General features: G+C 42.1%; 1 protein-coding gene across 2 annotated transcripts in view; it reads right to left on the bottom strand.

Moving 5' to 3' along the window:
• The window catches only part of SPON1 (spondin 1), a 1234287-nt gene that overhangs the window by 91170 nt on the left and 1129831 nt on the right, over window positions 1-13286 (bottom strand). For both annotated transcript variants that reach the window (XM_086955876.1, XM_086955877.1), the window contains exon 12: window positions 7683-7853. In XM_086955876.1, coding sequence (XP_086812002.1) covers window positions 7683-7853 — 171 coding nt within the window. The remainder of the gene's footprint in view (window positions 1-7682; window positions 7854-13286) is intronic.

The raw sequence follows: 13286 nt of genomic DNA, 5'->3' as shown, positions 1-13286 counted from the left end.
TACCAATTCAATTCAGATTGCTAAATATAAAAAAAGCTCCTACCTAGCTATGCTGCAAAGTATCAGAGATGCTGTACATATACATTATTTGCAAAGCCAATAGGTCACGAAGGCAAGACACGTTCGCTTTGCCAGTGCTCGTTAACATTTGTTCTGGAACTCGATTTGTAAATGATCCACTTAACTTTCGTAAACCAATACGTTAGTCGCTTAGTGTCTCAAATCCATTTCTTTCAGTAGCATATGCCTTTTGGTTGCTGATTTCCTTCACCCAAGTACCTTGGTCCAGCCTGTAATGGCAGAAGTAGGCGTGCAATAAGCTGTGTTTTCAACTATGCTACCGTAGTCCAGGGTATTCTATAAAACTCAGAGTTTGAGAGGACACCGTATTGATGAGGGGTGTAGCATAAGTGGCAAAGGTCAAAGGATACCCACTTCTTCAAATCTCACACCATGTACTATTGAAAGGTCTCATTAATTTGGGGAACAACTCGACCTGTATACAGTCTGACTGAACATTAATGATGACCACGGTCTTATTTGTTTATTTGGCACTAACCAACATTTCAATCAGATATTGTTTTAAAATAACCATGATGGTGCAAAGACCGATGAAGAGTATGGGGCTGTCTACTGGCAGAGCAAGAGATGCACAGGCCCTACACAGGTAGGTGACGGTGAGGGGAGTGGTGTGCGTGCCTGACTTCTTCTACCTTTTGCACACTATCAAGCAGCTTGTTGAAATGTGTTAATTTGCATGTTTAATTTATGTTGTCCAAATGATAATGTTTTATTTTGAGTTACGTTTTACAGAAATTTGCTGAATGCTTCTTGCGTTGGTACATAATGTAAGGGTTACTAGAATTGCACAGCTGGTTAATTATATAAATTGGTGCACACGTTTTATCGCCATACGTGAGAACATATGTAAAGCGTACTGATTCAGCACATTAGCTGTAGGCACCTGTCATTGCTGAGGTTTGAGGGTTTGCACACCATTATTTTTATTTTAGTCTTAACATTTTAAAAGTGAGATCATTAATATATGTTTCACATAGTATTCTCTAAAGTAATCATATTAAGTTGTTTAAAACCACTTTCCTTTATTGAATTAAGATTCGGAGAGCGCTTTGGATTCAGGGATCAAATCCCTCTTGTAACAGTGCATGACTGCTCCTCCTTAGACATTGCAGGCTGTAATATTCATAACTCTGAATGCCCTTCTAGCATCAACCCCTGTGGAGCTCATCCAAAGATGCTCAGGTGGCTCACTGGTTAGATGCGGCAGACCTGTAAGCAGAGAACGGCCCGGGACCAGGGTTCAATTCCCGACGTCGCAGGGTCGTGGACCAGGGTCAAAACGGACTTGATAATTCTTGCCTCGGTGCCTACTCTAACCAGGGAACACACTCGGCAACTCTGGGCATTAAGCTTGCTTCATCTCTATAACGGCCCCCCACAGACGCTGGGGATGCCTGGTTCCACCTTGGAGATACCCAGAAAGGGACCATCTCACAGGGAAAACCAGGACGGGTTCCCCAGCGGTCTTCAGCGCCAGAATACTCCTTGGAGTCACAGTGCGCTTTACAAGTACACCCACATTTACATTTACAATAACTACCAAACTCGGGCCTCATATGTCTTTTTGTTGGTAACATGAGGTCCACCTATTTTCACACAAACAGGATTGTTGCATTGGTGACCTCTAATAGCTTTTAGGTTAAGATTTTTTTTAAAACATAACTTAAACACATTGGCTGTGCCAATAGCTCTGGGTAAACTCATACATGGTCCCAAAAGTGAGACTCTGTTCTCTGATATTGAAACAAACATTGCCTGCAGCAAACACAAATGCATGCAGTCTCCTAAACCTTGCAAAATACTCAGGCAGCATGTGGGCCAATTTTGTAGCTATTAGTTTTGCAGGCCATTTTAATTTTTGTGCCTAATGGAGATATTTTAAGGCATGGGCAAAGTGGGTTTTGGCCTAGGGCCCTAGCCTTTCAGGGGTCCCCTTCAAAGAGCCAGATTTGATCTGCAGAGTCTTGCCCTGATGAATCTGAATAATCAATAAGCAGATTGTTTTGAATACCATTTTCCTTTATTATAAAAGTATGTGATGTGCAAGTTTATTAAAGACATTTTGCAGATAAACGTTGTGTTCATTTTTCATGCAACATCCATGAAATTAATTTTAGATTACAACAGAATCAAACATGAGAAATTGAAGAGTGTTTGGACAATTGCGTCTGTATACTGTGAGTGACCTGGCCGAAGAGGGCATGAAAGAGCTGAAATTGCATCATATATTCAAATCAGTTGAACAGGGGCGAACAAAATAAATTTGGCCCAATGCCCCCAAAATTCTTCAAATGTCCCAGGTGCCTGGTCTTATTTTTAGTCCAAGTCCGACTCAGCTGGTATGGTAACAGAATGTTAGTACTGCAACGTAGTTCATAAGAGTAAATGTGCACCCAATGAAGCAACATTTTTGCTAACAGAATTCAGAGCACGATATGTATGTCAGATGATACTTTTGTTATAGATTTTCTGTCATTGAACTTCTGACCTCTTACTTTGCTTGTCTATGAGGACAATTTGGGTAGGAATGTCTGCAAATAATGAGGCGGTATACGTCATCACATTTTACATAGGCAAGTTCTTAACATAGAATATTTTGTGACACCACAGTCAAAACAACTTACTTTCATAAATAGTGCTGCATACTATAATTCTGCTCTTTCTGAGCTTTGTAAATGACAGATGTTATTACCCAATTTAGGGTCTTCAATTTTCATGACCTGGGGAGAATGGAAGGGTGAGCTTTCCTTGCCAGTATTTGAAAATGTGCCCTTTAGATCACTGACGGCAACCCTTCAAATCAATGAGCCAAACTGCCCTGCACGTTTTACTGTATTTAGCATGCATATAAATGCGAAACTTACTACAGCAATACATTCTCATCACACCAATGCATGTTAAGCATGCAAGCAACGTTTCACTAAATACATGGGTCAGTCAAAAAAAAAATCTGCAATAATGTCAGTGAGCATTTTAGAAGGAGAACAAAGGATCAAAATTGAAAAAAGCTGAAAGTTTAATCATGTGCCGTGTTTATTAAATTGAGTTTCTATTAGAAACAACTCCAGAATGTCAGAACAGTGTCTACATTTAAAAACCTTTAAGCCTCAACTTCTGTTCAGAGCCTATCACTCTGACTGGAATATTTGATCTGAAGAATCGCACTGGTACCCCCAAAAGGTATTTATAAATAGCCTGCTAATCACCCGCGAGCAGCTACTAAATAGTGAGTCTGTCCTTCCCTGAAAATTCCTGTCAGGTAGGAGAATTGGCCAAAAAGGCATTCCTGGAGACTGGGGCTGGAGCGAAGAGGTTTCTTAAACTTGTAAGAGCTCTCAGGCTGCACTGTAAAAGCTGAACATTTCGATACTCTTCTGACTGTAGCCAGGTTTTATCCCACCTCTTGCAAACGACATTAGAATATACGCGACAGAGCTGAGTTTCATCCTTAGAAGGCTTCATTTGTTTTTTTTTTGCAGGTGTACAAAGCGCGAACAAGATATTGAAGGCTTTGCATAAGCGCCTGCCACAGGCTGCAGTTTGGTGCATCTCCCAGGCTCCCCTGTGCACATTTGCTATCTCGAGGCTGCAGGAGGGAATTATTCTTTTTTGCATATTTATATAGCGCAAACTCGACCCGAAGGTATTGGAGCGCTTTACATGAGCACCGGTTACTTAAACATTCAGGCATGGGGAGATTAAGTGATTTGACCGGAATCACAGAATGTGGACGCGACCCCGAGGCTCGAACCCTGGTTTCCAGCACCAAATTCGGCAGTCTAGCCGACGGACCACATCCTCTCCCAATACAGAAAAAAAGTGCAGGCTCCTCTGTGCACACAAACTATCTCGGGGCTGTGGTGCTAAATTCAGTCAAATGTAGCACACTGTTAAGGAATGCACTTGCCCATACAATGATGTTGACATCATCGTACTATGTAAGAGTGAAATCAAAGAATGTACATGGTCATACTGCTAATGCGCAGTGTGGCCTCCAGCAGCAGCCCTGTACAGTACAGCGGCCATTTGCCTGGCCCTGCTATGGCAGCCAATTAAAACACTCGACTTTTTTAGAGCATGCCATTTTAAAAAACAAACAGAGACACAGGAAACTGACATTTTTAAGTAAAAGCATCACTTTGTGCTACAAGACTTCTATGAGCCCAATCCCCTTTAAAAGAATGCCCAACACAAAATGAATAGCCTACCAAAAAGAAGCCCAAATGACGGTGGATCTGAAAAATGCAAAAACACGAAATAAATGCAATCAACAGAGCAGGAGACACTGCGAGGGAGGCTGCACTAATATAACTGTGGCATTAAGAGGAGGTGGGAGGGAGGAATGCTATGTTTACGTGTAAGCAGCTATGCCTCCAAAACTGACCACAGGCAAACAGTAACAGACTAGGAAACAAAAAAAAAATAGTCCCTCACAGAACACATAAAGAACCATGGCAAAATGACACCATACTTAGTCCCTGCTGCCTGGGAGGAACAGAAGGGAAAGGGAGGGACAAAGAGGCAGGGCTGACCACTAGCAAGCAAACAGCTATCAAAGTTATTGACCCAATATAGGAGACCAGACAACATAGACACAATAAAACCAAAAGAAGAAATTATTTTAAACGAGCTTCCTTTTAACATTAAAATGGCTCTAAGCAAGTCTCGAGTGCACACTCCCAGACGGAGGTCCTTCTATTGAATTTAAGGCTTTTGACATTTTTGAAAAAATCTGCTACTTCCTGATCCTGTTAGGATAGGAAAAGTTGGTGGAATGCTGATGAAATATCAACGATGGAAAAGGAGACATTTCAAAGACCAGTGAGAGGAATATCAAGAGACCAGTTGGCTAACTAATGTACTTTTGCAACAATGCACATGTGCCCTAAAATGGAGTCTCAAAGAACCATTGTAAACGCAAAACAGCAGACTATGCGGCTTGGAAAAAAGCCTCAACATTTGGAGACTGTGAGGTATATTGTTCAGACCACTGATACATACAAGCAGAACAATGAAAGAATAGTGGGAGAAATGTGTGCCAAGATGATACATGTCTCTGCTACATTTGGATTGGATGTGACTGGATGAACAATAACTCAAGTTCATAGGGTACAAACAGGTCCAGGCAGTAATAGCGCCCTAGACACGAGAAAGTTAAGGTGTCCTGGATAGAGATCATAGATCATATTGGAAAAGATTTCTTATTTTTAAATACTTCATGGTCTTTTAAGCACTTGGGCACTTTACGTGGGTGGGAACGTTACTCTAGCAATGGCAACTTATCTCGTAGGAATTGTTTCAGGTAAGAACTGCGATCAGTATGATTATTGGTTTCTTCGGTCCTCTTGACATACAGGGGACAGAGTGAGCCCATAGAAAAACATCCAGAGAAGGTCACATAGTAGAGGAGATGCTCCTTACTGGGTACTGGGGAGAGGGAGCTCAACTCTCTGCAGATATTCATCACATTCAAAACCCCACCAGCCCCCTTTTTGCTACTGACCCTCCTTTCCTGTGTTCCTAAATCCATCTCCTTGCTTCAGCAAATGTGCACTGACTCAAAGAATCAAAATAAGGTTTGTGGTAGAATAACTCATAATGATGCAAAGATATGCCAAGCAAATGCTCCTGTCTTCTACATGCTACCTTTTGTATGTGGGTCAGCTCTCAAACAAAAGTTACAGCCTGGCAGGTTTTAAGACACGTTAAAGTAAATGTGGTGATCCTGATGGCACTCATCAGCTTTCCGCCTACTAGATTGTAACTGGAATGATGAGACGTGGCCCAGGTGAGACTATTGACTGATATCTCAGAACCAGCTGAGGCTGACTCGAACAAAGTTCGTCTGAACACTTTGGACCCGATTATGATGTTGGACGGATCACCACTGACAGATCTGGGGCTGTGGACTGACCACCGCATTATAATGTGGTTGGTTGGAGGCAGCGGGCGGAGGGACCGTGTGACAGCTCCAACAGACTCAACCAGCCTGTTGCAGCATTGGTCGGAGCGTGATACTCTACAATGGGGGCAGTGCCTGAAGAGGCACCACCATAGGGATCATGATGTCCCTTTTCTCTCTGCCTTTATGATGGGAAACAACCTTTACAACACAGTCATTACATCGCACTACATTTACAACACAGGCATTGCATCACAACATCCTTTCCAAAGCATGTCACTACAACTCAGCCATTACATTGCATGTCATTACAACGCATACCAGAGAAGTGTGGCTCACTGGTTAGAAGCGGCAGACCCTGATGCAGAGGTCTGACCCGGGACCAGGGTTCAATTTCTGACGCGGCAGGGTCTTGGGCTCAATGTCCACGGACTCGATAATTCTCGCCTCGTGCCTACTCTAATCGTGGGTCCCACTCTGCAACTCTGGGCAATAGCTTGCTTAATCTCCACAACAGCCCCAAAAGCGCTGGGATGCCTGGCTTCACCTTGGGGGTGCCCAGTAGGGGGCATCTCACAGGGAAAGCCAGGAAGGGTTCCACAGCGGTATACAGCGCCAGGATGCCTGAAAGGTGATAGTGCGCTTTACAAGTATACATACATTTACATTTACAACGCATAGTACCCCTACACTATCCAACACTTACCCTACTGTTGCACCCCCTGGAGTTAGAATAGTAATTTTTACCCCTACACTATCCAACACTTACCTTAAATGCAATGTAATGGTATGCATTGTAATGGTTTACGTTGAAAAGGTATAATGCAATGTAATGGAATGCCTTGTAAATGTAGTTAAAAAAATTGTTGTAATGGCATGCATTGTAAATGTATGTGTTATAAAGGATGTTGCGATGTAAAAACTGTGTTGTAAATGTATGCATGGTTTCGTCATACATTCCTTCATGATGGCTGGCAAACATGTAAAGCAGATGGAATGAGACTTTAGGTGCCACTAGCAGTGCCCCCATCACCCTTGGCCCTCCGCTGTTGGCCATGGGGGCCCGCAAACATCCATAGATCAAATGACAGCCACCATATGGTACCTGACACACAGTGCACAGATGTTTGAAATCATACCCTTTACTATTAAGGCTTGTGCTGTGGTACTTTTTCCAGTCAGCAGCACAAGCCACAATAACAAAGGTTATGTTTCCGACTGCTGTGCTGGCAGTCGCATTATAATTCAGCAGGTGAGACCTTTAACTCCATGTCGGGCGGTCCCAAACCCGCTACGATGTTGGTCGGATGCTCGTCCAACCAGCATCATTATGAGGGCCTTAATGAGAGGTCTGGTCAGTGATGTGAAATGAATTTAGGGCACCATAAGGGCTATTGTGGAGAACTGCATCAAGAAATGTCACCAAAAGACAAAAATATTACTAAAAAACCGTAAACACAGAAGACAGAGTAGCAGAGGTAAGGCTGCAGGCTGCTGCTACTATAAATACACTACAAACTTGGATGCCCTATAGTCAACTAAATATGTCACAATTTACTGTTAACTAGAACTGCATTGGTTTTATGATTATTCTTTATATATGAAGCTTATCACACATTTTGCAAGGAACACATATACAGAATATATTTTAAATACTTAACCATCCATTATTTCTTACAATATTAAAGTGGATACTTACCACACTCTTCATTTACAATGCAAGGTTCTGTTTCTTCAGTGGGCACTTTACATACAGAACCATCATCAGGGAACTGCTTCACATATCTTTCTCTCGATCTCACCCCACTCGCACAAGTAGCACTACATGGTGACCAGGTAATCCACTCTGACATCATACACGTAGACCCATCTATGAAAAAAGAAATATGCAAAATGTAATTGCACAAAGCAGCCATTAACATAAATCAGCCATAACTGATAAATTAGAGAAAGAAGTATGCTGAGAAAAAAGTATCTGAATGAAAATATGGGATATGAAATGTAGCGCAACTTGACATAATGAAAATACTAATAAAAAAAAAACCTGCACTATAAATATGAATTGACACCCAAACGATAGAACATGCCATTACCCTGAATATTAGAGAGTGCATGATTGCATGAAATGTCACTGCTGTATATTAAAGATTTTTTTTTCTCAATTAGATTGATAGGAAAGAATGCGCATTTGGGCAACTTCTTATTTTGAAATGTAAAGAATATATCTACTATATTGAGGACTGTGCCATACAATATATAAGTTTCACCAATGAATGTAAAACACATTTATCAGAACTGAGAAAACAGGATACACTATCAGTATATCTATCAGTACCTATCAGTAAGTTGGATTTAGTGTAATGCGCTTACTGCAATTTCCTGAGAATTAACTGGTGGTGGCTCCTTCACCGGGAACACAACCTTGCAGTGGAAGGAACTCATACTGTTTTTTTGCAGAGGTCCTTTACAGCCCTCCTCCTTTTGAGTCTCTACTTATTGATCAATGTTGATTGTCCTCCATTTCTCCCACACCAATGATACATTTATTAAATATAATATTACTGGGAATTCGGAAAAAGTAAAAGATCTCATTGGTAAAGTATTGATAACGTATTAAGAAATTATCAGAAATAAATGGACTTACCCTAAATCTGCCTTGCATGTGTTCTTCTACCCCAAACCAATACTGTATGTTTCTGAGTATGAGCCTAATATTTTTTGGTGAGTTTGTCTGTGCAGATAGAAGGTGTACAGGCTTTTAGTGATTTACTTCTACTTGTTGGTGGTTACAGGTATTAAAATGATTTGGTCCTGTGAAACTCTACTACTGTTAGCCTCACAGGAAAGCTTCATCAGGACATAGGTCTCCCATTTGGGATAAGTAAACACATTACTTATTTGCAATTTTCCCCTAAGTGCTTATCACCTGTAGAACATTTTACAGACTTGGCAATGTATGAAAACATTGTGATCTTTCTCTTGGTCATAATCAGGTGAATACCATCTAGGATATGGAGATTTTGTGTCCATGATGAGACATCATATGTTTCTCAATACGCTATTTAAAGAAACATACATTTTAAATATTAACCAATGCATTGCTAATTTCCTCTGAATTCCCTGAGTCCCAAAGGTCAAACTCCTGCAAACCATTTTGGATTAATTGTTTCATCTGCAGTGCTCTTCATGCCCAGGAATAACAGTTACCGAAATCAAGGTCATTCAGTTTTGGGACTGTAATCTTTTGTTTAATGGTTGATTACTTGTGATGCAACAAGGATGTTGAATGATTGAGTTTGTAATTTGATCGATAAAGTATGATTGGGCTGGGATTTGGTTTTGTTTGTTTGGTTAAGACAAAGGTCTTGATTATGATGTTTGTTGGAGTTGCCTCAGACCTACATCTGTGCGGTTTCAGAACAGACGGACCTCAGGTCGGCTGTCCAAAACTGTAATTGCGATGCGACCGTGCATGGTGGGGTCGCAAGCTCCTATTTCCCTATGGGAGCTTGTGAGTTGGGTGGAAACTGACTTCACAACAAACTCACATAAAGAAATGGAAGTTACTGTAAACCTCTGCACCATGTGGCAGGTGGCAAAAGGGATTTACAGGGAGGCAACATAGGTACCCCCTCAGCTCACAACCTGAGGCCCCAGAAGGTGGGAGCCTGCTAGGGGCCAACAATGTCGCTTTCCAACAGGCTTTCCATGTCAGAAAGTCCGACATGGAAAGCCTGTCGAAACCAACATCATAATCCCGATGGCAGAAACGCCGCCCACGAGGGATTATGTGGCAGTTTAGACTGGCCAACATGCTCCTTGAGCCCACCCGGAGCCAGTTGGATTGACCGACCGGTTTGGACTCAGACTGCCGTCATTGAAACAAAGCGTCATACTTCAAACCAAGGATGTCTGTTGGTAAGCCTCCGACGAGCGGTTGGAGGCTTACCGACTGACATCCTAACCAGGCCCATATTGTTTTGCATATATAATTGTTTAAATGTACCACAATTTCCTTGAATTGGTACTCTGATAGAATGCTAGCCTTATTTGGTAGGTGTGGCAAAAATATATTAGTGGCTGCTTTGGGTTGCAGGAATTGCTCTCTTAGAAATGAAGATCATGCATTGGTCTTCCAATTTAAGAGTTCTCCTTTATTTACACTGTTTCTGTTTCAATTTAGTCTCACTTTCTTGTTCATCTCATGAATTTGTCTGTATTTTCAGAGGTATAAATGACTAGGAAGGTTATCAGAAAAAAATTATTCTTGCATTTAACTCTCGTGCTTACCTCTTTCTGTAGCGGTACCATGAAGAGAGCAACGAAGGTAAATATAAACTTTCATGAAATTCCCCTACTACAATTGTAAGTATGATAATTGGCTTCAAACTGGCCATTGTGTTCATGACCACCATAAAACTCCAGTTGCATCATGCTCTTGTATACATGTCTTGAAAGGAATAATGCTTAATTTTTGGGGGGTGTCCATTGATTTTTCAGTCTTGAGAAATATTATAATATATCCTACCCTCTTGAACATCTTCCCATTAATCTCACTTGCTAGGCTTGATAGTCTATTAATAGTGGATTCTCCCGTTATACTTGATAGGAATAATTCAACCCTGCATTCCAAGTCTCTCATGATATTGTGAAAGTAAAACATACCATATACATATCACATCCTATCTGTATTGCAAACCTACTACTCTCACACATGCACAAACATCTACATTTGAACATCAAAAGCAGGCTAAACAACACAAAGAAGAACATTACCTCACCGTTCGTTCTCTTTCATTAACAGTTGCAAAACAGACACCAAGAATAGCCCATTAAAATCATATACTCCCAACTCCCATGTGCCCCAATACTCAACCAAAACATCACATTGACTCAGGTCCGCAAGTACATTCACTTTAACAGGCTTTCCACATAGCTCACCTAAAGAAGAACACCAATTGAAGGAGTCTCTAACCAGCACAATCCATTTAAGAGAGACCAATCCTTTAGTGTTGCATTCAGATCTCTTACAGTGGACACCCACTCTCTCCCCCCATCATTAACACATACGCCATCTACTTATGGGAGGAAAAAAAAAACAAGACAGCTCCTTCAATTTGACTCTCAATTTCGCATCTCCTCCGATCTATGCCAAATGATCTTCCCTACATGTGAACACCAGTAATTCACAGTAAAGTATCAGCCAAAGCTCAGTTCTCCCAACAGCACAATTCCTCATTTGGGCTTTGTGAATTCCCCACAAACAGCCACATACAATTATGGAACTAAGGTGTGTCTGGATGGGCCATCACTGGCAGGATGAGAGGGAAGAGTAGGACACAGCCCCACCTAAACTGCACTGTGCTGGACTACTGCCTTGCTGTGCTGATATGCTGCCTCGCTCTGCTACTGCTTTGCTTTAATGACCTGATGGCTGCTTCCCCACTGCCTGGCTGAGAAGAACTGGACTTACATCTCTTGGACCCAAAACCCTAGAGCAGGGGTCTCCAAACCGGTCCTGGAGGGCCAGATCCATGCCAGATATTTTTAAATTACTACATGTATCTCAATGGGGATATCCAAAAAATCTGGCATGGATCTGACCCTCCAGGACCGGTTTGGAGACCCCTGCCCTAGAGTGACTCCAATTGCTAGTTGGCTGGCCTCCTGATTTAAGCCTCAGGGACAGAAGGCTCCAAAAACCTTCCACCTGCACCAGGAGACTCTGGGTCAGATGTACAACCCTTTTTTCACCAATCTTGTGAGCGCAAGTCATTCCTAATGGAGTCGCAAATTGCACCTGCCTCATTAATATTAATGAGGCATGCAATTTGCAACCCAATAAGGAATTGCAAACAGTGTCTGAGACACTGTTGTGCATCCCAATTTGTCAGTTGCAAATTGCAAGTCGCTAATGTGACACAAATTGTGAGTCGCAAATTGGTGAGTCGTACATCTGGATCTCTGACATCTGTGGGTCTATATTGTCCAGTGGGGCCACCCCAATTCTGGACACTTGGAAGTGGGCTTAAGGTGCTTTACCAGCCTTGCTGGATCCAGCAGACCTGTCGGATCTCCTCTTCTGTGCAGTGCAACTCCGAGGAGAACCAACGCATCTCCACTGCTACATGAATTGCACCCGTCTCACAGACTCGCATTGCTGCCGCGGCCCGCTACGCATTCGAAACCTCCAGTGAACAACACATCCTGGGTGTTAGCCTTTGCATTTCTTGTCAACGGCAGCCTCGGCAACAATGCCGGACTACACATTGCAGTAGCACAGCTCTTTAAAAGGCAAGTATCACCCAGGCTGTGCGACACTTCCCTGACTCTGAACTGCGCATCACAAGCCCTTGTCAAAAGGATCTTTAAAAATGAAACAACACAACCTCGCACTGCAGCCTTGTTGCATTTCAGAACTGACACATCACTTTGGCTGTGTAATGCATCTTCGATGCGGATCCTTCCAACACTCAGCAAACCAGGATTGAAGGTACTTTGTTCTGCTGGCCTAACTGGGCATCTGTAGCTGGCCTGTGTTCCACCACAGTCTTGTGACCTTGTCCTGGTCTTATGTGACCAAATATCCACAGTATCAGCTTTACTCCTTTTGGTGCTATTTTTACTAAAACCTAGAAATGGTATATCTTCAAATCTACTGATTGGATTTCAGTAATTTTTAAAGAAAATGTCTCTTTCTTTGTATAACTCTCTCATAGGCTCCTTTTGTTGTGTGTGTTCACTGTGTTACTAATTGGAGTACTGCACAAATACTTTGCTCCTGAGGTAAGCCTGACTGCTCTGTGCAAGGTTGAGCACAGGTTAATTTAGGGGTTGCTTGTGACATCACTCTGATAGGAATTGTTATTTCATCTTGAAAAGGATTTCACCCCCCTCACCAGAAACCCAATTCCTTACAGCTGGCTTTCTGACTTGAACAAGAAGCATATTGTGAAAGTTAAAAGTTTGAATAGTAACCAATAGGAATCAGTATATGAGCAAAATAAGGTTCTTGTTCTCTAGACTTTGCCCAACAGGGACAATGGAGGAACAAACTTAATTCCGGCCTTACTTACAGTCTCTTCTAGGTCTCAATTTAAAACTCAGCTTGAAGTTTACTAATTCTCCCTAATGCCTGTTACTAGACATTAGAGTGGAACAGTGCAGCAGCCTAACGCCAATTAAATAGTGGGTGGAGAAGTGTCTGATGGTTTTGATATTCATAATGTCTGCACAATACTTGAGAAAGGCACTGCCGTATCTATTTCCCTATCACCATGGTCCAGGCAGCACTGCTTGCCAC

The sequence above is a fragment of the Lissotriton vulgaris genome, chromosome 2_1, assembly GCF_964263255.1.
Source record: "Lissotriton vulgaris chromosome 2_1, aLisVul1.2, whole genome shotgun sequence".
NCBI lineage: Eukaryota > Metazoa > Chordata > Amphibia > Caudata > Salamandridae > Lissotriton > Lissotriton vulgaris.
Note: the sequence above shows the minus strand (reverse complement) of the source record. Positions and strands in the feature narration are given on the sequence as shown.